Source organism: Seriola aureovittata, chromosome 23 (genome assembly GCF_021018895.1).
Source record: "Seriola aureovittata isolate HTS-2021-v1 ecotype China chromosome 23, ASM2101889v1, whole genome shotgun sequence".
NCBI classification, from domain to species: Eukaryota; Metazoa; Chordata; class Actinopteri; order Carangiformes; family Carangidae; genus Seriola; species Seriola aureovittata.
The window spans coordinates 11561043-11584118 of record NC_079386.1 but is presented as its reverse complement, the minus strand read 5'-3'; the positions used below and the strand labels follow the sequence as shown (position 1 = coordinate 11584118).

General features: G+C 40.9%; 1 protein-coding gene across 3 annotated transcripts in view; it reads right to left on the bottom strand.

Annotated features, from left to right (window-relative positions):
- arap2 (ArfGAP with RhoGAP domain, ankyrin repeat and PH domain 2) overlaps nucleotides 1–23076 on the bottom strand; it is a 130009-nt gene that overhangs the window by 58161 nt on the left and 48772 nt on the right. For all 3 annotated transcript variants that reach the window (XM_056369276.1, XM_056369274.1, XM_056369275.1), the window contains exons 11-15: nucleotides 21353–21552; nucleotides 15744–15829; nucleotides 15285–15467; nucleotides 9821–9995; nucleotides 704–829 (exon numbers count right to left, since the gene is read on the bottom strand). In XM_056369276.1, coding sequence (XP_056225251.1) covers nucleotides 704–829; nucleotides 9821–9995; nucleotides 15285–15467; nucleotides 15744–15829; nucleotides 21353–21552 — 770 coding nt within the window. The remainder of the gene's footprint in view (nucleotides 1–703; nucleotides 830–9820; nucleotides 9996–15284; nucleotides 15468–15743; nucleotides 15830–21352; nucleotides 21553–23076) is intronic.

Below are 23076 nucleotides of genomic sequence, written 5' to 3'. Positions count from 1 at the left end.
TTCAGCTCATTCAAGTGGCAGGTAGCTACAAGCTGTCACCCCCACACGCACACATTCCTCCTCCATCCCTCCCCATCCTCCAGCCCACTCCTCCACCTTCCCAATAACCCCATTCCCCAGGGGAAGCATCCAAAGCCGACTCCATCTCCTAATTACCCATGGGCCCCTGAAACGCTCCAGCTGTTTGGAGAAGTGGGACCATTGCGGAGCAGGAGGTGCAGCAGCAGCTGAGGAGTCTGAGTGTGAAATAGAGCCTGATTAAAAGTTTTAAAGTGACTTGGAAGACAAAAGAAGGGGAAGAAGAAGTTTTGGTGGAAGCTTCTCTCAGGTAGATTTAGAGTAGACTTCGACCAAAAATTTTAATATCTATCTTTATTTTTTTATCCTGGCCCTAATCTACCCTGTTCTTCCGGGGAGCATTCACTGCTGGGTCATCTACGAGCATACTTCTGTCTGACAAGTATTCCCAGAGGACCGATGCAGAGCGAATTTGAAAGACAGATTCATTGATCGTTTTGACTGGACTGTTTGGTGTACGGATTAAATGATTGGCAGTTTGACAACTGACAAACTGACACTGATTGATCGATCAGCGCTTAACTAGAGTAGACCTCTGACAAACATGCAGTTTAAATTGCTTACAAATGGATTGATGGATTGATTGGCCTTGCCGGGGATTTTGCAAAACGGCATTTAAACTCACCATCTCTTCTGCGGCGCTCCAATGTCGACTTGGCAGGGCCAGAGGAGATGTAGAGGAAGCCATCCATGAAGAGGGAAGCGTCAGACAGCGAGGGATTCTCCGACCACTGCTCGAGTCTGGGGAAATCTACAAAGGGGGGTAGAGACACAGTAGATGAGCAAGGGAATGGTTTTCCCCAAAGAATGCAATGGCAGTGGTGCACCATCCTGATCCTGCACTTGCACTTGTGTAATAAGTTCACCTCCACTTCCATACTATTACTTTTAAATATGATTTTTACTGTCCTTGATCCCCAGTGAATACTGGTATACTGCTCTCCAATGGCAACCATGTATCACTGTATTTTGTGATAAAGACAATTTCAGATAAAATGAAAGATTAATTGCTCCTTTATAAGTTGAGTCTTTCACTGCCAAAATTTATATTCAGGTTCCAGTTTTTTAGGAACATCTAGCTAAAGCTAATGCAGTCTAATACAACAGTCTCGCACTAAATTCTGCTTCATGAAGGAAAATAATGATATAATCACTTTTTGTTGAAACCCCATTTATATCAATGAGGGCAGACTCCACAACAGAAACACCCCAATACATCTCAACAGCACCACAAACTACATCCTCCAAAATGACCACAATGTTGAATCAACACCACTTTAAAAAAAAAAAAAAATTCAAGGTTCAATTTTGCCGACACAGAATTTTGCCTGTATTACTGCAGCAACTGCATATACAGCATTATCCAGATATTATCTGTCATATTGTGCAGCTTCCATCACAATCATCGCTGATATCCTATATTATAAAAAAATAGTTTTGGATTTGGAATGTAGGAACTTTCCCAGATTAAGATAGCACTAATCCCAGATGTGATTCTACTGTATCTTTGTCTCCCCAACTATATTCACGTTAAAAAACCTGACGACAGAGATCGTCCTTCAACCCGAAAACATGGATTCATGGCCCAGCGTTAGCGTGCTGCTACACTGCTGAAGTGTCCGTAAACAAGACGCTGAATCCCCATCAACTTCATGATTGCTGTTCTTCAACCTGCACTCTAACCTCCATGTGGAGAGTATTTCCCAGCGGGCATCAATAAAGAGGCACATTATTATCCACTTTTGTCCATGAGGAGCATAAAACATGATTATACAAACCGCTGTTTATTTAGTCATGACTTTGTCACATGGTCATTCTCTTGCAAAGGCAAAGATAAGGTGTAATGAGAGCATTACAATGCACCAAGTAACCTTCCTGTACTGTATCCGTTCAAAATAAGCTTTACACTCTGTCCTCTCTTCATCATTGTCCATTTAAATGAGAAGCTTTCCTCGCTCATTTTCCCCCTTTTTCCTCTAAACTCCCTCTACTCATCCTTTCTTGCTAGTTTTAAGAGATCCCCACATTCAACCTTATCGTTCTCAAATTCAATTAGCCCCAATTCTGGGGTTCAATTTTCTGCCAGAGCCTTGGCAATATCTTGGAGATTTTATCTTCACTACCTCTGGCTCTCTCATCAAGCAAGGTAAAGTAACTTTAATTGAAACCACTTTTAATTGAAGCGACATTTCCACCCTTTACTGACACCACCGACGCCACATCTCAAGGCCACATGTCAATCCACGCAGAAAAAAAAAGACAGTTTGTTGTGATGCTGTACAGGTAATTTGTTTTTTGAAATACATGTTGATCTCAATGACACTCCTAGATTAAATAAGTAAATGAAAATGGAACTCCAACATGGTGATCATAAATGAGGACTGTAAGGAATAACAAGATGAAAAACCAGCTAACAATAGCATCATCATCACTAGGTAAATTAGCAGCAACAACAACAATAACAATAACAACATTATTATGTCTGGCACGATACAGGCATTTTTATGCACTGTAGCTATTTCTTTAAAATGCAATATATTTTTAATGTGTGCCAAGGATGCTGAGCCAATGAGGAGCAAGGTGACATAAAGCCTGAGTGACGCTAGGTAGCAACATCTGTAATCTAGCTGTGAATCTAACATGGAGAATGTGCCTGCCAATAGCTGCATCATAAATACAAGGAATCTGACATACAATTTAATCAGCAAACTGCAGGGAGGCGAGTCTAACACACACACACACACACACACACACACACACACACACACACACACACACACACACACACACAATTGTCCAACCACTCAGGTTGAGAGAATGTAAATAAGCCAGTGGCTTGATGCTGTATCAGTTGAAACAAGGCTCTCTCCGTGAGCCTTGTTACAACAGTCCCTCTGGGCCCCTAAAGCTGGACTCTGTTAAGATGGGACTGTGATGTCTGTGGGGGCGGCAGTTGAGAAGTCTGGCCTGTGCTGATTGGCTCAGTCCCCAGTGAAGGGAGGTGACATGACAGAGTGCTCAATTAGCCATCTGGTCGCCCACGGCAACGGTCACAAAGTGGTGCCCGACAAGCAGTGGACAGTGGGGTAATCAGAGGCACTCGCTCACACGCACACGCACAGGCACGCACGCGGAATTACAGCCACACATAGTAAATGATAACACAAAGGACTAACATATGCAAGGCGAGCAAAGATAACATGTACAAGGCAGTTAAAGATAAAAGAGGCCAGAAGGCTAAATTTCTAAGTGTAAAAACACACAATCGTTCACATGATTACGGAAATGAAACCAATTTATTTACTGGGATATGTAGCTAGAGGGCACAAATACACACAGCCACTTTTTAGCCAATAACACTTCAAAGTAATTCTTCAAAATTAAAGCCATCCACATATTTAGACACTCCATCAGGGAGAAACCTTTAATTTTCTCAAACTCTCAGCAGCAGCTTGTGACCTCCTGACCCTGTAACAATCCTGTGTACAGCCCTGTGTGTTGGTTAAAACAAACAAACAGCTTCAACAAGCACAGAAAAAAACGACAGAGCCGTGCGACGTTGCTAACAACAGGGTGGAATGGAGACCCAAGATGAAACAGGCCCCTCAGATTTAGTGTTTGTGTATACGTGTGTGTGCTGGTGCTCATCTTTTTATTATCCACACAGAAAGCCTGCCGGATAAATTTTTAATGTGCCGCGAGATTCAGAGATTCCAGGCGTCAGGGATGCTGGGGTGGCAGGAATAAAACTTTTTCTTTGCCTCCAAATCCATGGTGTGTCATTTAAGAAGAAGCGGGATGATGTCGACAGTATGAGGCATTGCTGTTTAGCTTGGTTTTACAGTACAACGACCCCCTGGGTGGAGCCAAGAGCCGCCATAAAACGCAATTTACATGTTTATATGCTCTGTTTACAGTTTAGGTATTAGCTGACACTTTTATCCAGAGATTTACAGTGGAATAGCTGGCAGGGATTCAGCATCTTGCTTTAAGACAAACAAGTTGTTTTGGACGGAAATCAAACTTGCAACCTTGAAACCACTATTTGTAGAATTTTTATGAGTTTGACATCTTACAAATAATTCTGAAAGCACAAGATTGTTTATAGTGAGACACCCAGAGATGATGGCACCCAACTCTACAGCGCTGTGTGGCTTTTTAGCGTTGTTCAGCTTGTTGTTTTGTTTGTCAGGCCTGCAACTTAACTGTTTTGGTTCAGCCTTACCGCTCTCGTTAGCATCATTTCCAGAGGAGCTGCTTTTAGCTTAAGAGGTTTCACTGTATGCTACCTGCCCAGCACCCAACAGTAAACAAAAGTTAGCAGCTATTTAATGAACACAGTGGAGCATTTATCAGTTAAAAGACCCATATATTTCCTTCAGGGGTTGGTGGACGGAAGCAGGGCTAGAAGGACACTGAATATCGGACTTAGATTTGCAAGGTGGACACAAACACTGCTCTATATGAAGGCTAACGTTGCTACATTTCTGCTGGATGTGTCAATAAACAACTGCTAACACATTCATCTTAACAATTTTGTCACTGTTTTGTTTACAGCTGACATGGTTCTGCACCAAATTGCCATTGCGACTGACTTACGATATTTGACATCGGTCAGAGAATACATTGTTGAAAATAACATTTTTGTAAGTTTTAATATAAGCCACTGTTGAGGGTCAAAATGGAAAAAAGACCTAAGACATAAGCCAAACGCAGTAGCATAAAATTATCTACCAGATTAAAAATAATATATGTCAACAGATTTAACTACATGATACAAACGACACGTGATACAGCCAAGTTTCTCTTTATAAATGTTTACAACATAAAGACCCCATACCATGCCCCAAAACATCGTCTACTACAGAGTTGATGCTTCAGTGCTTTTTTTCCCAGATTTGCTTCGCCAGCCTCTTTGGGAGTGATGTAAATCTGTGTGCCGGTTGGACAATAAATGCAACTAATACATCCAAACAAATGTGGGGCAGTAAATTGGAAAGGAGGCCAAGTGGAAGGTGGAGCTCTCTCGCTAATGTTGTGCAATACTTGCAAGATCCAATTACAAACTTGTCTTTCCAGTTGGACAGCGACCAGTGGCACAATCAAACAGAGTGACAAGTCCAAGGACGTAGACTTCTTTGGGGTGTTACTTAACTATGCTTGTTTGCCAAACTGTTCTGTTGTACCATCGGATCAAACCACAGACCTGAATGTTGTAGCAGCATTACCAAAGCGATCAGTGTTTCTTTGTCCATTAGCTGATGCTTTAATCCAGAATGATTTCCAAATTAGTGCGGAGGCTTTATGGAGCCACTAATTACTATTTGTGCAATTTCAAACCCAGAAAATTCCAGTTATAGATTTGTTTCCTTCACCACTGGCGCTCTAAATTAACATTCAAAAAGCAATATCAACAAATATCAAAGTACAGTATCCACAGTATTTGGTGTCAGGTATTATATCCATCACCATCTTTACACTGCCAAGTGACAGGACAGACACTGGTGCCAGCATGGATAGACACGATCTGTGCCAAAACAGATTATCCTAAAAAAAAAATGACATTGACAGTGTGTGCTTATTTTGCCCTTTTTCATTCTTTTAGTTCCAGTTTTAAAATTTTGGCTTAAACTGTACAAAAATGTTTCTTTTGATGTTGTCTATTTGCCACAAGTTGTCACCAAATGGAAAATAATTTAACTTTTTCTGTCATCTCCAAAGTTTTAAACCCTTTTTATTTGTTCCAGTGATGAAAACAAAACTTTTATATACATGCTTTTGATGGTTAATTTTATTTTTGTGGTCTTTGTGGCCTCCTGAGTATAACTTACGGGAATACGGAGCACATAAAAAATGATAGAGGAACCTAAAATTATACAAGAAACCACCACGGTGGCAGCCTTTGACTATAAGGGATAGAGCCATCATTGAAGCTGTCCACAGGGGTTCCCAAAGTACGAAGAAACACTGCCTCTGAGAGCTGTCCTTGGCTTTTTCTTTAATGGAATCTGGGATGGGGATATGTAAATGAACATGCTCCTACAGTATCCCAGGGTGCTTTGGGGCAAGCAGGTGTGGGAGGGAGAACGAGGCCCGTCGAGGCCCGTGTGCATGCACTCACGTATGCTTAAAGAGAAGGAGCAAATGAAGAGGCAATGCTCTGCCATCAGTGGATGTCCTAACACCGGTGCTACAAATGAGCTGCTGTGGAGGGAAGGGACACTGGAGAGAGGGGGGGGGGGGGGGGGGGGGGCTGACAGCTTTGTTTTGATTCGCTATATCCAGGGGAAATAGAGTTTTCCCATCTTTATTTTTGCAAACTGGAAGCATGATTCTCACTAAGAGCTGCTCCAATTAAGACTTTAGTTGAGAATTGTTTAGGGTTGGCGATTGTTTATTGCTAGCTTGTTCCAGCCTCCCAGCAGGGGGGATAGTGAATTTGGTAAAGAACCATGTTTATCATCATTCCATTCAGTGGAAATTCTGGCTTTACAGCACCATGTGGTGGTTGAATGAGGGCCTGAAGTGCACCCTTGTCTGTGGATGCATGGTTTATAAGACAAACAAAAGAGAAAGCAGTAAGGCGCGAAGGCACCACAGGTATGCGCATGATGGCATGCTGCTGCAAACAAATGACATTCCTATATCTGTCCTCGTGTTACCTCGCCATGTGTGCTACCACTGTCCTGCTGGAGCAGCTGTAACTCAAGGCTGAGGTCTTTAGAACTCTACAACAACCCTTAACTGTGTTCTGCCCTCGTTACTGGCTGCTATATGGCTCCTTTTATTCTTCCCTCTATCTCCTCATTGTCAACACCACTCGATACAGTAGGGAGGGTGTCATATGGGTACTGAATTGTTCCCGGTTTCTGCCAGACGTAACACTGAGCACAACAACTGAGAAAGTTCAATTTCTGTTTAATCAGAATTTTCACAAGTTTTTTTTTTTTTTTCTTTTTCTGCAAACTCAGGGGGCCACATGCACAAAAACAATGCAGACGCCACTTTCCACAGCTTTGTGTGATGTGACAATGTGGCCCGGCAGAAGGAAAATGTCAAAGAGGGAATTTGGACAGTAATTTGTCTGGAGCCTTAATCTTCTCCACAAACCACAGTAGTCTATTTCTTCACTGCAGTTTCACATATCATATTTATAGATGTATGTTTTTACATTATTTCACAAGCAGTTCTTTTTAACCCTGTTAAAAAGGACAGCAGTGTTCTTGCCTCACAATATCCTGAGGCTGAATGATAATGATTGTTCGCACACCTAACTGAATGTGAATGATCGTCAGACAGAACTTTAGTATTAGATCATTTTGCAACATCAGTTTATGTGGGATCAACTAAAAAATAAACTACAGTGCCATTTATCCATTATAATCAAGGAACATGTCACTTGTTTTTTTAATAGTTTTTTAACAACAATGGAGGTCTATGGTAAAAAGGAATATGTTATCAAGTTTTGGCTACACAGGCAATTGTTTGTTTTGCATCATCTGTAAACATGTTTTCATTTTCACCCTAATAAAAAAAAACGCATCACTGATTGCTGGAATGGGTTTTAAATGTTGATGCTTAACATAAGTCGTGTGCTGCAAAGTTGTCACATATGGAGGTTATTCTTCAGGACACTGGGCTGGTGTTTCAGGGTCTGAAGAGATTGTGTCATTTTAGGAATAGCCTCCTCCTTTCACTCTGCCACACAGTCCCAACAACAAGTGAACACTGTAAATCGGTCAGTATCATTTGGGTTCTCAGTAACCCCCCTGACCTAGGTCCTTCTTGCCTGCAGTAGTTGGTCGGGTTAGTTGGACCCCCATCACCACAGGAAGAGCCTGGATAGCTCCATGTTAGTTAATGATGAAGCCCTACAACTTCCAGACACATAATGAGTGTGTAGAGAAAGCCTGTACGCTACACATTTCAGATGGACAATGCCACACACGTGAATGTGTGTGCATCCATCTGTCTGTCGGCATGTGAGTCTTGTAGCACAACTCCAAGTAATGGCCATCACCATGGCGACCAGGTGACCCATGCAAGCAATTAGGAGTCCCTAACAGGCTCAGTGCCGGCGAGTGTGCACAGATGCGGCGCATACATTATGTAAAATACAGTCCCTGAGAAAGGCTCCCCCGGCCCCAGCCAATGGCCTATCTCGCTCCTTTAATTTAATACATTCTTATCATCAGCCCTGTGTGGAGCCACACAAACAAAACACAGCCATCATGAGGAAGCCACACGACACAGCACATCTGTGCCGTGCCTCCAGTGCAGGGAACATGAAATGGGTAATACAAAGACTGAATTTTTAACTTATAACTCTCTGGCTTCAAATTTGTGGGTTTTTCTGACTTCATTTCCTATTCATGGCAGTGGAAAAAAGAACCTCCCACTGTGCTTTTATAAATGTGGCGGTACAGCGGTGAGTGAGGGTTTTAAATATGATTGGCTTGTTAAAGTGTTAAGACAATGGGCTGAATATATGTGGCGCCGATGGTTGTAAAAGTCCAACTCTCACACCTAGTTTAAAGGGCTTTTCACAGATTTATATGAGTGTCTGCTTTTTTTTTCTTTTTTAGGTCTGACCAGGAAAATATATGAGTTATTGTGTTTCACAGCAGCTTTCTGGGGTCCAGGACCTCACCTGGGTTGAACAATGGCCATGGAAAAGTTTTGTATATTCTAATTAGAACTCTTATTTCCTTTGTTTTTGAATGAAAGAGAATGTACAGTAATTATGAAAAATATATGCTCAGATGCTCTAGACAAAACACACTAGGACAGAAGGTCTTCTCTTCCTCCAAAACCAAAAACACAAGAGCAAAACTGTAAGAAGTTGATTAATCAGTGTGTTTGTCTGTTCTAATGAAAGCTGATGACATTAGCATAGCCGGCTAACTAGCTTAACAGTAAACTAGCATTACCTCCAAACTCAAGGAGCATACCGGTAGCTAGCTACATTATTTTGTCGGGTTACAGGTCACGTTACAAAAAAATCCTGTTGAGGATTTAAGAACCAAATGCAACTACATCAGAGTTTAACGTTAGCTGCTCTGTCCAGCTTTTTACTTTCTAGTTGTCCTCATCTTCTGATCATTTCCTTTCTACAAGTGACAGCGAACAATAAAGCATACCTCTGTTTTGCTAGTCTGATTATCTGTACTTAGCATCCAAACACGGTTATGTCGGAACTAAATAACATTTTAATTACTTTTCAGAAATAATACTTCACTATAATATTAGCTACTTAGCTATTTGGCTAATGCTAAATAGCTCTACCATTCAATAAAAAAATTATGTAGGTCCTCCTCTATTTGGATAATCAACTGGTGAGGATGCTAACTTTTTGGCTACGACATGTCAATTTAGCCTCAATCTTTTATATTATTTATTTAGCTATCATCCATTTAAGATGGTTTTGCAGAATTCCTAATTTAACATAAGTCAGTTGGAAACATTAAAAAGTGGGTTACGGTCAGGTTAAGCTGGAGATAGAGTTTTAAGCCAACTCAGAGAGTTCAGCTAGCTACAGCTGCTAAAATCTGCAACCAACTGTCACCAACAAACACTGAAGTCACAGTTAGAATGAGAAGCCTGCTTTTGTTCACATCCCTGTGACCTGTTTGAAAAGTGAACATGGATTTGAAGTGTTAAATCTGCCACCATTAAGTGTAAAGTGCATATGTGCTGTGCAACAACGGACGGCTGGACAGGAGGGGCACCAAAAGTTACTTACCAGATAGTTTGTTCTGGTGCAGAAACTCCATCTGTAACTTCTGTCCAGCACGTTGAGCCAAGAGATAGGGGGTGGAGTAGGTTGGATCTCCAGTGGCACACATAACATCTGCCCCACTGAAGACCAGCGCCATGGTCTGCAGCACGTCGGGCAACACCACAGCTGCACACAGCCCCTGTACACACATAAAACAAGATAAAAGAGCACATGATGACTTCCTCTCGACTGTGCCTTCTCTCGGGCCCACTATGCGTCCCATGCGGGCTCAACACCATTTATAAAACTCTTCAATAATGTATTTGCGGGTAATACTGTATTTCTGATTTTGACATGTTTTTGTAAAGCAGATTCCTGAGTCTGATTTTTAGTGGTCACAAATCTTATTTATGCAAGTCCACCTGTCACTTGACGTTTCCTGGTGTGATGAACTAATAATAAAAGACTGAATAAGTGCAGTCGCGGCTCATTGCATTCCTAAGTAGCTTTATGTAGCTGGATTAATACTTTAAAAAATGTCACATCCCAGACAATGAGCCAGTGAAAATCCCTGAAATGAGAGTATGGTCTCACTTCCCTGTGTGGGAGGAGCAGCCTGGTGTCGCTCTGTGTGTCTATGTGTGTATGCCAGGTTGATAGAGGACAAAGAGTCTATAAAGTGGCGTCAGAAAACCATATAAAGTTTAGAATTGAGTTCCGCCCGTTGATCTCAAAAGAGAAGTTAAAATAAGATCAAACTTTAATACTCCCTGCGGGAATCATTAAATCTCTAATCCCTGTGAAAAGGGGAATATAGCAAATAAGAACAGGACAAATGGGCCATATTAAATATAATGAAACTAACAATTTCGAAGAAGAAAAATGTAGGAATAAAGACATGAAAAACAATGGAGTGAGCAAAATTACAGCGGCAGAGAATACTGAGGCAAAAGGGAAACAGGTAGTGAATCTGCTGCATGGAAACAAAGCAAGTATGCGAGACATATACAATATGAAACTGAAAAGAACGACATGCAGTACATAACATGACACACAAACACAAACCTTTACTGCACACAATTCATCAGTTTGCCATTTGTCAGCTCAAAAAAGCAGAGATATTGTTTTAAATATCAAGAATGTATGAATGAAGTATTGAAAAATTTGCTAAATATAGGAACACAGACTGATTTGTCTACTTTTGCCTCAAATGCTTTCATGCAACTTACACTATAAGGCATAGAACATGCAAAATCGAAACTGCCAAAAAATAGATTTCAATCATAATGTATGAAATCTACATTAGGGTGCCCATAATCATACAGTATGGCTTCTAATTTTAAACAAAACGGAAAGTACAACATGAACTCAGTCTCATAGTCTTATTTTCATCTTGAGGGGCACTTTCATTAAGTCGAGAGACAGATTTAAAAAGAACGATCAAAATCAGCGCAGCCGGGCTGAGATATCTCAACATTTTGTCCCTAAAAATGAGTCAAGCTTGGAGCCTGCAATTTCCATAATGCAACTTAACAGAAACTTTCATCAGACTGCCTCTGCCTGTGAAATATCCTCATCTTTCAAACTCCAGCCAGTTTTTTAACGCAGGTTCTCAAATATTTAAAGTCTCGAGATATTTTCTTAGACTTCAGAAAGCTCCTCCAGGGTGACAGAAAACGTTCTACAACCGTTTTCACAAGCTGGGCAGCACGATGCAGACTATGATAAGCTGAGACACCTGTCAATCAATCAATCAAAATCAAATCAAACATTACTATCAAGAAACAGGAAGAAATACCCAATTAATTTCTGACCATTTACTCTTCTCTGTCACGTCTGTTTTCTCTGTACTCTGTTCCTCCTATGCAGTGAGTCCCTTTATAAAAGTGCTTAACCTTGACTTCACTACAGACTGAATTTTATTTAGTGCCAGCATCCAGTGGCCATTAAAGGAACTGCTGCTTTAAAAGCACCTCTTCACTGAATTCATCATTCAGTGGTGGAAGGAGACACTTGCTCTCCAGGGCTTGCTTTGCTTTTATAAATACATGATGTTAAATCCCTTCTTTAATAGGGGCAGAAAACTTATATACTTAGTGTTTAGCCATGCAGACATGTTTTGTTAAAACTATTCACCCATTTCACTTAGTATTCCAGATAAGGGAAGGAAGATAAAAGGGCCAGAAGAATACAGTCTGACCAAGGAAAACATTTTCTCTCTGTATGTCTCTTCCTATCAGTCCAGCCAATTGATGTGACATTGTGCACGATGACCCACAACGAAGTGGATCAACAAAGGAGTCAAGTGGCAAATAGCGGAATTTCAACGAGCAACCTCTCCTTTCATCTGACTTGGACCGAGTCAGTAAGCTGCATTGATCTGCCACAAACAAGCAAGATCAGTATGAAAGTGAGGCACAGCGAGGCTGCGCATATACACACAGGCAAAGTACACACACAAACAGAGTAACTGTCAATATAACCTGCCCACCCACACAAAGGACCTGCACTGAGATAAAGATGTTTAAGTATTTGTGTGTTCCAGGCTCACAGGCTTTTTTTTTCCTATTTATGTGCACAATTGCTGCTGCTGCAAAAAAATCAATTAATCTTCATCCACATAAAACGTCAGAAAATGAATTTGTGGAAAGATATGATTAGTTTATTCACTTCACTCTTTGTCTTTTTCCTCTCACACACAAGAGGGGGGGGTCAGATTATGGCAAAACAGTCCCATGCAACCTGGCCTTATTCTGTATCGTCTCTGGAAATGACCTTCCGTGTCATAGCAATTACTGCAGCCACTAGAGGGTTTATGTGTGTTAGTGTGCGAGTGTGTGTAATGATATAAGAGGGTCCTTTGACACCCCCCTCTCTAGGTCATGTGGCCTGCGGAGACTCTGTGGAGGTCACTGGGATATGAGCTTCTAATGGGGAACATGGGACTGAGAGATGGAGAGAGCGGTGGATAGAGAGAGGGCATGAAATGAAGGAAGCGGATGTAGAACGAAAACACCTTAAACAGAATAAGCACACGCGGTTGATATTATGTAAGGAGACACGTTGACGCAATCAGGTATAAATCACTTCGCCACCTTTTTATTCTTATTTCATTACTTGAATTGACACTTAAAACGGCGATTTACTGTATGCGTCGAGTATGTTTCATGACCCCGCGGCGCATAAAACCTGTTAAAATGCCATTGCATGATTTCAAAATTGCATGAATGTCAATGAGGAAATTGCTTTTATTATTGTCTCTGTACAAGAGAAGCCTCCCAAAGGAATAGGTTTTCTTTAGCTTTTATTTTTTTTCCTGTTCATACTTGCGTTATGGTAAGTAAATGTGACACAGAACTGGAACAACGTGTCCAATGAGATTAGACTCAGTGTCCTTGTTTATGTTAAAAATACTTTTTTTGTATTTTTTTTAATAGGTTGCTGTGATTTATTACTTTTCGCTGAGATTTGTGGACCTGTTTTTAAGAGTTTATCATTTCAGCAAACAGACACACACAAGTTGAGCCATCCTGTGGAATAATGCCTCTATGACATATTGATCCCTATCAAGTCTGCTGAGCCCATTTATAAAGGCAGACTAGACAGAGCGACAGCAAACACAACCACCCACCTCCACTTTTTTTTTCTATTCCTATCTTCCTCTCTCTCACACAGACACATACACACAAAAAAAAAAAAAAACACACACACACACATCTCCACTGGCCAAAGCCTTTTAGGCGGCTACAGGCTGAATCCAAATGTCCGGATGTCACCGCACTTGCAGACTCATGAACTTAACTTGGGCTGCCCAAATCAACAATTCATCAAGTCCACAAGGGCCGTCAAGTGGACTTCCTGCAGGACTTCCAGAGGGTCTGCTAGGTGTAGAGACTTTAAGGGACTTTGCATGGAAAATTACCCATATTCCATAGTGATGTGGATGTGATGAAGTAAAATCCATTATTTTTGAAGACTTTTTCCCCCCTCATTTTTGTTGTATAAGTTTATTCGTGTAGTAAGGTTTCATACTGCACATAGAGAATATGAACATGGCTCACATAATGTAGCAGAACTGCACATATCACACACAAGTTGTCGATATGAAGATCTAGCCAGACAAAAAATCCTTTGCATTGAGTTACAGGGTGAGACATTTCAGTTAATCTCCATGGAAACACATGAGGTTTTCAAGTCCCATCTCATAGCTCATTTTTAACCCCTTGCAGTCCAGCAGACTTGCTGACACGAAGACGGCGAGGACGGTACACTGTGCGTTATGACAAACGTTTGCGAGGGCTCAGCCCAGAGGGTGGACATTTGGATTCAGACACATTCTCTCTGTGTCTGTCACACTTCCTCTCCTACACCGCCCGGCGAAAAAAAACTCCCACTATAACAGCAAATTCACACATCTCTAGCGGAGCAGCCCACATGTTCACACGCATGTACACACACCACACATTCCCACAACCACACACACACACACACACACACACACACACACACACACACACACACTCAAAAGCCAGCAAAGCCGCAATAAAACCAACCCAAGCGTTTCTGTTGTGGATCCTAATCCACTTTTCCACTTAGCTAGCTAGTATATCTCTTCCTTACTTTCCTCTCTCTCTCTCTCTCTCTCTTTCTCTCTCTCTCCATTCCTCTCTCTCTCTACATCTCCATTCCTCTCTTTCTACTCAAGAAAACAAAACAAGGGGGTTGATCTGCGTAAATGCTGACGCAGGTGGAAACTTAGAGGCTCGATGCACGGTGCTTTTAAGACCCTCTTTTTAGAGACAGGTTTTTTTTTTTGCCGCAGCAATAAACCCTAAACCACAAACTGGCAGAGAAGGCCTTAGTGCCAACTTGCTTATACTTAAGATCAATAAGACGCCCCCTTTGGCATCTTTAGACTTATAGTGCAGTTTTACTGGCAGTCAAAAGGTCAGAAGAATACGGTCTATTTCAGGTTCAGGGGATTTAGCTAATGGAGTGGAGCGATGTAGCGTGTTCCTTAGAAGCACAGATGTAGGTGCCCACTTCTGACTGCATGCTTGGTGCACTTCAACTGCACTTTGGTCTCCTCATAACAGACAATTACCTAGGTAACCTGCGATAGTAAAAGACATTCCAAGTCTTAATGTTTTACCTGTTTACACTATTGCTGCTATCAGGACATAACACTGCTAACTCTTGCACCTTCTCCAGACGTTAGTGTGTAAATGACAGTGCAGCTGAAATGCACTGTGACTGCCAGGTAGAGAGTGCAGCACTGCAAAAATCAATGGAACCTAAAGCACAAGTTAACAGACAGGTGTGATACTCAATGGCCAGTAAAAGAACACAGGGACAGCTCCTAAATGTTAATGTATGAATAACAGAACCATGTTAGCAAAATACTAGCTGAAAACCTCAAAACATTATTTCTATAACTTCGATTTCTAGCGTTGTGACTTCTGCTCAAGTGGCTTTATGGAAATCACACCTGGTTGAGCTGCTCCAGGTCATGAAAGCCCTCCACGACCCTCCGGTACTTCCTCTCCCTGTACTTCCTGCGGGTGAACGTGGCGCGCTGCTCCGCCGAGGCCCCGCTGTGCAGGTCCTCCTCCAAGGGAAGATTAGCAGCCCAGAAACTGTTAGCATTCTTGTTCCCCACCTCCAGGAAGAGCTGACAGGTTGGAAAACGTACACAGGGGAAAAGGAATCCAGGTGAGAATCATTTGTAGACCCATTAGTAGTGTTTGAATTCACATCCACCAAGCGCAAAGTAAAAATGAATGTGTAATCTGATCCATTTTAGCTAGGAGAAACCACTGACACAGTAGTTAAATGGCTGGGGTGAAATATTTGAACATGTATAGTAGTTATTTGGCAGTAACAAATGATTTTTGGCAGATAATAACTTATGAGGGGGATGAAATAATGATGCGAGTTGCACACATACCTCCACTAGCTCATTGCTCCAGATACTGCTGTCCAACTTCAAGCTCCGCACTTTGGAAATACTCGGGCCGAGGGAGCGGTGTTGTCCTGGTACACAGGAAGACACAGTCATCAGCGCGATTGCACAGGTACACAAACACGCACAGACTCAGAAAATCAGACGAGCCTTGTGTTCATGAAACCTTTCTTAATTAGATATGGCTGGCTGTCAGGGCTCTTAGTTCCTGAAAAGTAAAAAAAAAAAATTAAGATGTACATATATGCACAGAAATCTCCACCGTGTGCACAAACACACACCAAATGTCTGCAATGGAAAAAACAATAAACAGGCAGTAACAAGATGGAGAAACAGAGCATGACCGCAAGCTCATTCTCTCACTCACAACAGACATATTTAGTCCCCTCAGCATTTCTAATTGGAAATGAAAGCACAGAACGAGGGCCATTAATTGCTAATGAGTCATGAGTAATTCATTGTGTTTGTTGGTCGGCCTGTTTATTTGGGTGAACGAGAGGCTTGTGGGGTTGCTTATGGCCAAAGACAGAGCATACATGCATAATACATTAGACAGAAACACGCTGTATGTGTGAATGTGAATTATTGTCCTGTGTGTAACGGCGGATAATTTTAGATTTAGATTTGGCATGATCTCATTACTGTCTTCTATGCTCAAGTAGAGCAGCTGTGGATGAAAATGCGGTGCCATGAGCTGTGAAAGGCCATCTCGACACAAATCTAGAGGGCACAGATGCCAGAAATCTCTGAATAATTTTCAGCCATCATCAGATATTAAAAAGAGATACTAACTAGGAAGTTATTTTTGATAACAAGTGATCATTATTTACCCTATGTACTTTAGGAATGCCGGTGTTTTCTCATGTCCATACTGAGCAGAACAAACCATAAAATTGGGGTCTTAAATTATGAAGATTAAGCACCACGTAAAACACAGACTTTACGCACTATAATAAACTTTCCCAAATGTGCTTTCATTATCATTTTTTTTAGCTTTTCTCAAACATCTTAAGCTGTGGTGCCTTTTTGAATGTGACACCAGGATGCATTAACTGACAGGACTAATTTCTCCAAGATTGGATTTTGAATCTGGTATGCCATGCCATGCCCCATTCTGATCGGGCTTGATGTGACCAGATGATAAATTAAGGGGCAACTGGCAGTCCCAGTTTTCCTGCCAAAACAGTTCTGAGATCAAAATTATCTGGTATACTGCTACAGTTTAAATTGCGAAGTTTTAGACCACTTGTAATTTAGTTTCTTTCAGAATCAACACCAACAACTATGAATTTTTTTTTTTTTTTTTTTTAAAACAGCTGTGTGTCATCTGCACTGTTGAAAATTAAACATTTACATCGTGTTGACTTACAACTTGGATGAATGGAAGTATGTTTAATGAAAAAAAATTTGTGGACTAAGTACTGAACCCTGAGGAACAAATCATCAATATTTACAAAAAAACTGTTGAGGGCCTTTACAGAAAAACAATCCAGGTGTTTTCAAGTTATTCAGTAGCACTGTGTATCTACCATATGGCCTCCTATAATGGATGAGGCATCATCTACATCAGCACTTTGTCTGAAGGTGTTTAAGACTTTTGCTACCACAGTGTAACATGAGCAATGTGATGCACAATCGCCTTCAGCAAGTATGTTGAAATGGGATCCAGGCAGTAGGTGGAGGATTTTAATTATGTTGTTATTTCAACAAGCTCCAAATTATCTTGTTTGTTAAAAATATTAAAAGTCTGTCTCAGGAGAGACACTATACCCTTGTACTCCAGATGTTATGCCTGATCGAATTCTCTCATTTTCTGATGAAATAATTTAGGAAACTCTTTAACAGTCTTTAACAAAGACCCAGCAGCAATCAAGGCTGTTTAGACTGACTCACTAGATGGTCAATCGCTGTGTCTGTTTGTTTGTTTTTTGTTGTTGTTTCATTTGTTTATTTACAACTACCCAAATGTGTTGCAGCTGAGCCCTGAGACTACAAATAAAAAGGATTCCCCTCTCTTCCAAGGTTAAATCAAATGTTTTTTTCTGAAAAACTTTACAAGTGTGGACACATTAGTGTAGTCAGAAGTGTTTAAATATGGTCTCTTCAACCCCTAAAGTCACATTGAGAAGACAGGAATAATCACTGCCTTCCGGACCACATGGGTCCAGCTTGACAAATAAAGGCCAAAGAGCCAGATTCTCCTTTGAGGGAGTGAAATTATTTCACTCTGGGTGCCTGCTGCAGTGCTACAGCCAAGCTCCAACAACTGAGCCATAAAGCACCACAGGACCATTTTCACTCGTGTAAGGGTAATGAAGCTGAAAAAAGTGTGCATGCGCGCACGTGCCACCGGGTACGTGGTGAGATCTTCACATATAAATAGCCTGTTGTAAATGTCTTTATTTTTCCCTGTGCAACCAAAACAACATTCCAGACACAGCAGCAGCTTTCACTAAAAAATAAAAAATAAAAATAAAAAATTTCCCAACATGCCAAGGATTTCAGCTCCAATCAAAAACGTTCCCAGTGACTCCAGCGACAGATCATGGAACACTTTTCCAGCTCTCCATACTTATGGAATTTTCCCCCTCATTCAATGACAAGTCAGAAGGAAACAAAGCAATGAGCACTGCATTTTTGTGTCACCATGGCAACTGTTGCCAACGGATGTGTCTAGAAGTTGCATCCTGGTTTAAAGGAGTTTATTGCAATTATATGAGAAGACCTTCCAGTCTGTGGAGTAATGCCATTTCCTCTGGGGGTTGTGCCAGACAGAGGGAGAAAGGGCAAAGAGAGGGAATGAAAGTTAAAAGTATAGAAAGAGGGAGAGCTTTTGTTATCAGAGAACTAAGATTAGTGACGAATGAGTGCAAAAGTGGTCACTTATAGTGATAAACCCACAAAATTTATCACAGAATTCTATAGTTTGCCTCAGCACTACGTGGAGTTTTAGCTTCTTTCTGCTCATTTAGTTTAATTTAGAGTCACCACTCTCCTCAGCCTCATTTCCAGCAGCAGCAGGTGGCAGTTTTCAGTAAAACTGGCTCTGATAAACCCACTGTACGCTACTTTCTCACCACCAACGTGCAGACAGACAATGTCAGCAAGATGCATGGGTGGAGCACTAATAGATATTCAACCCAGGAATTGGCAGAGACCAAAATAGAGCTTAACAGAGATTAACTATTGGACTGGGTGACCAGAAACATGACTCTAAATGAATGCCAATGTTTCTCTATGTCAAACAAATGCATAAATAGACAGTTTCTTTAGCTAGATCAAATTTATGTATGTTAATGTGTTTACACTTGGTGTGGTTGCACTGCTCCCAAGTGGCCAAAAAAATCAATTAATGCACGATATTGCCACAGGTTTTTGGTTTTTACTCAATGTTGACAAATAATGCCCAGGATAATTCTGAAAGGAGTGTATTATATCATATATATTATATATCTGTAGAAATGATTCCTGCTGCAAGACGACATTGGTGTTCCTTTAAATAAAAACCTCTTGTGGCAAGGACAGCTCAAAGTATGCATCAGTAAGAAAAACATTCTGTTGTCATTTAATGTTGAGCTGAGTGGTTTGCTGCATCTCTTAAAGTAATTAAGAAACCACAGGAGTGTGCAGAGTGCTTGTGCTACATATAGTATTTAAGAAAAAGAGATTTTCACTTATGTTTTTGTATTATTTAGTTTTTGGTCAGATTCACCTGTTTTCTAATGATAAAGCTAAAAGCGGATTATTGTACTTTTAATTAAACTGACTGCGAGCCCCTTCAAGTCGACGCAAACAAAGACAAAATATTACAGTATGAAGCTGCTCCACAACAGAGAGTGAAGCTATAGACTATTAAAATTCATTCTGTCTTGGCAAGAAAAGAGGAAAGCCAGTCTGGGATCATTTTTACCATTAGCCTTCTCATTACTTCTTTCCTCTTCCTCTTGTTCAGCATTTCTCTTTATTGTCCATGACATGAGAGCGCTAATTAAAAGCGTGAGCAGTCATTGGTATTCCAAATGGACCACCGCCTAATTTAAGGAGAGCGCAGTGTGAGGACAGCTTCCTCCGTTGCAGATATTCACCCTCTCTCTCCCAGCGCGTCGACAAAATGTAATATTAAACACCCCTGCAAATGAAATCATTTAAGGGTGTTTGAAAAGGGATGTTGGATATCTGATGCGTACCAATTACATGGGCTTTGCAGAGGTGAGGTGAAGAATCGCATTAAAACTTATGACTCTGGGAGAAATCTCAAGCTTGGAGAAGGTCTGGAAGGGGATGAGGGAGTGTACAGGAGCATGCAAGAGAAAAAATATATATACACCAGACACCAACCAGAAAGCCCCTCCACATCGAGCATGGCTGCTGCTGCGTCTCTCTAATCATGTTTAGCGGGTCAAGAAGCAGTTTGGGATTCCCCAAGTTCTGGCCCGGGGCTTAATCTTTGTTGTCATTTCATCTGAGACATCCAGTGTTGCCAAATAGATTAGAGTGAGTCCAGAGGCCAGGCGCCAAGCCCCGTGAGTGGCTTATCAACCTGAGATCTTATTCCAAAAGAGCCCTCTGGGTCAGAGTACATACTCACTAACAAATATCAGACCACACAAACAGATTAACAATCGAGTGCTAACATGCTTTTTTTTTTTTTTTTTTTACTTTAGCATGTTTTTGAGTCTTGCACATAACTTTTCATTAGCAGCATGGCCTTTTTTTTCTTGTTTCTCTATATATATTTAATAAGCAAATAACATCACTTTATATGAGCAAAAGAATGGTGTATGTTGATTTTCCAACTTTGACCCTTTACAGCCAGGCGGTGCTTAGACATGACTCCCTGTCATAGGTCATATATGCATGTGTATGAGCTCTGAGGAGAATGAGGATGATGTTCCGTATCCAGATTCTTTTATTTTAAGACATTTTAGAAGTAAGATTTAAGGATTTAACATCATTTTGACTTGTTTTTTTTCAGTGAAGGATTGCTTTATGGGTCTATAATTTATTAACAATTTCCAATAATTAATTCCAATGAATTGCAAGCATAATCTAGTGGGTCTTTTAGTCTGTGCAAAACAAATCCGCTGAAGATTCATTAGAAATTTGTCAACAGGAAAACTATTACTTTTAAATTTAACATAACATAATCAACTAAATCCCAAAACAAAATAACAGTCTCAGACCTTTGTCTCTATTCTGCCTGTTTGTTGTTTCATTTTTTCCAGGAAACTTCTTATGATAACCATGAGGGAAATTGTGGACCCGTAACATAGAGTGTTGCAGTTTTGTTCTTCTTTTTTCCTCTCTTGTTCATCATGAAGCGTCTGACTCTTCAGATTTGTCTTGTAGGTCCCTACTCGTCGAGGGGGAACCACTGGCTTTAGAGCGATCTAATGAAGCGTGTTGTTGACAGGCTGTTTGTTGCTATTCATACAAAAGCTGTCTTCACAAGTAGGGGATTGTTCATCTGATGTTTATCTTTAGTCTATGCACAGATTGTTGTTCAGCAGTTTGTATGTCAGCATCCGGCACGTGTGTGTTCATCACAGAGCCAAAGGAAGTAAAGTGTAAAGCTGTGTGCGTGTGTGTCTTACCTGCACATTTCTTACAGATGACCACACCCAGATTGACAGACGCCCACTCCGGCTGCGGGGCGCGACAGTCGGCGCAGCTCCTGTTGGCCTCGTCGAACCAGATCTTCTCTGCCACTTCATAGTCGGAGAGTGTCTCAGCGATCGATTCTTGGACCGCTTCAATCCACTCCTCCTTCTCCCGTTCTGACTCGGCCGTGAAGCTGCAACAATTGATTTTTTGCCCCCCCCCCAATCCCCAACACATGCCTCACTGTTATTGATTTGATTTGAGAGAGCAATTAAACAGCATAGTATCGCTTGGCAGGGTTACAGGGGTGTGCAGTATTTGGAGTAGTTTTGAGGGGGTTGCTGAGTGTGTATGCCTATGTGTGATTGCAATAGATTTGGTGAAACTGATAGTGGGGGTGGTGGTGGGGGGGTGGAGTGATGAGAGCAGCAACGGTGCAGGTAAATCAATCTGTCTCACCTTGCACTATTAAAATCTATAGTGCTAATGCGGGATATTTTTCCAGGATATTATTTCTATATTAGACTCAGGAAAGTTGAGAAATGGTGATGGAAAAAGAGTAAAAACCATTTACATTAAAAGAAATCGTGTTTAACGTGTTGTCCCATCAGGACTTACAATCAAGAGCCCTTTCAATTTGAAAGTGAGAAAATGTAAGAAGAAGAGCAGTGAGATAAGCTTGGTAATAAAAGTGGTGCTGCTTCTTCTATTGACATGGTTGCAGTTACAGACTTACAGACTCGGATTATAAAGTAGATAACAAGAGTGATTTGGAAGCAAACCTCATTAATTGTGAGTGAGACTGCGCTTCACTTTCATGTCAACCACAACTCACCATGTACAAATTATATGGGCACTTGTCCAATTCAGTGGAGAATCTTAATAGAAATCTTGAGGCCTCAGCAAACAATCACTTTGTTTACATGGACATAAGAAATCAGGATACTCAGGAAAACGGCGTTTACATGCACTGTAGTAACGTGGTTACACAGACCTCAGGAATGAGCCTGATCTTATTCTGGACACATTGTTATTTCATTATCATATGTTATTTCACCTGCATTGGTGATACAATATGATGTTTCCATACTGAAATGTGGTGGAAACTTATACTTATATACACTTATACTTAAAAATAATAATAGATGGGCTACTTTGAGTTTCAATTCTGGTCTGATTGGATGGAATTATTTTAAATATGAGGATGCATCTTTAGATGTAATGATCTTTAATATATATACATACACACACACACACACACACACACACACACATACACACATATATATATATATATATATATATATATATATAAATGGTTATATATAATCCCCTATGAGAAGTCTAGCCGAGGAAACCAGGTTGCCAGGTTTCTCTTTAAGAAATCAGCTCACTGGAAAAAGCCGACTATAATCTGGTTACGGCATTTAAGCAAATAGACTGAATGATATTTTATGATAACCGACTGATAACACTTTAGAGAAGGATTTTTTTCCATTTGAACGTGACAGTGCCCATGTCCACAAAGCATTGAGTCAGAGTCTGGTGTGGAGGAAACTCATCCAACTCCTTTGGGATGAACTGGAACAATGGCTGCGAGCCAGGCCCTTATCGCCCGACATCGAGTACCCATCCTCCTCACTAATGCTCCTGTGGCTGAATGGGAGCAAATCCCTGCAGCCAGGTTCCAAAATCTTGGCTAAAACCTTCTCAGAAG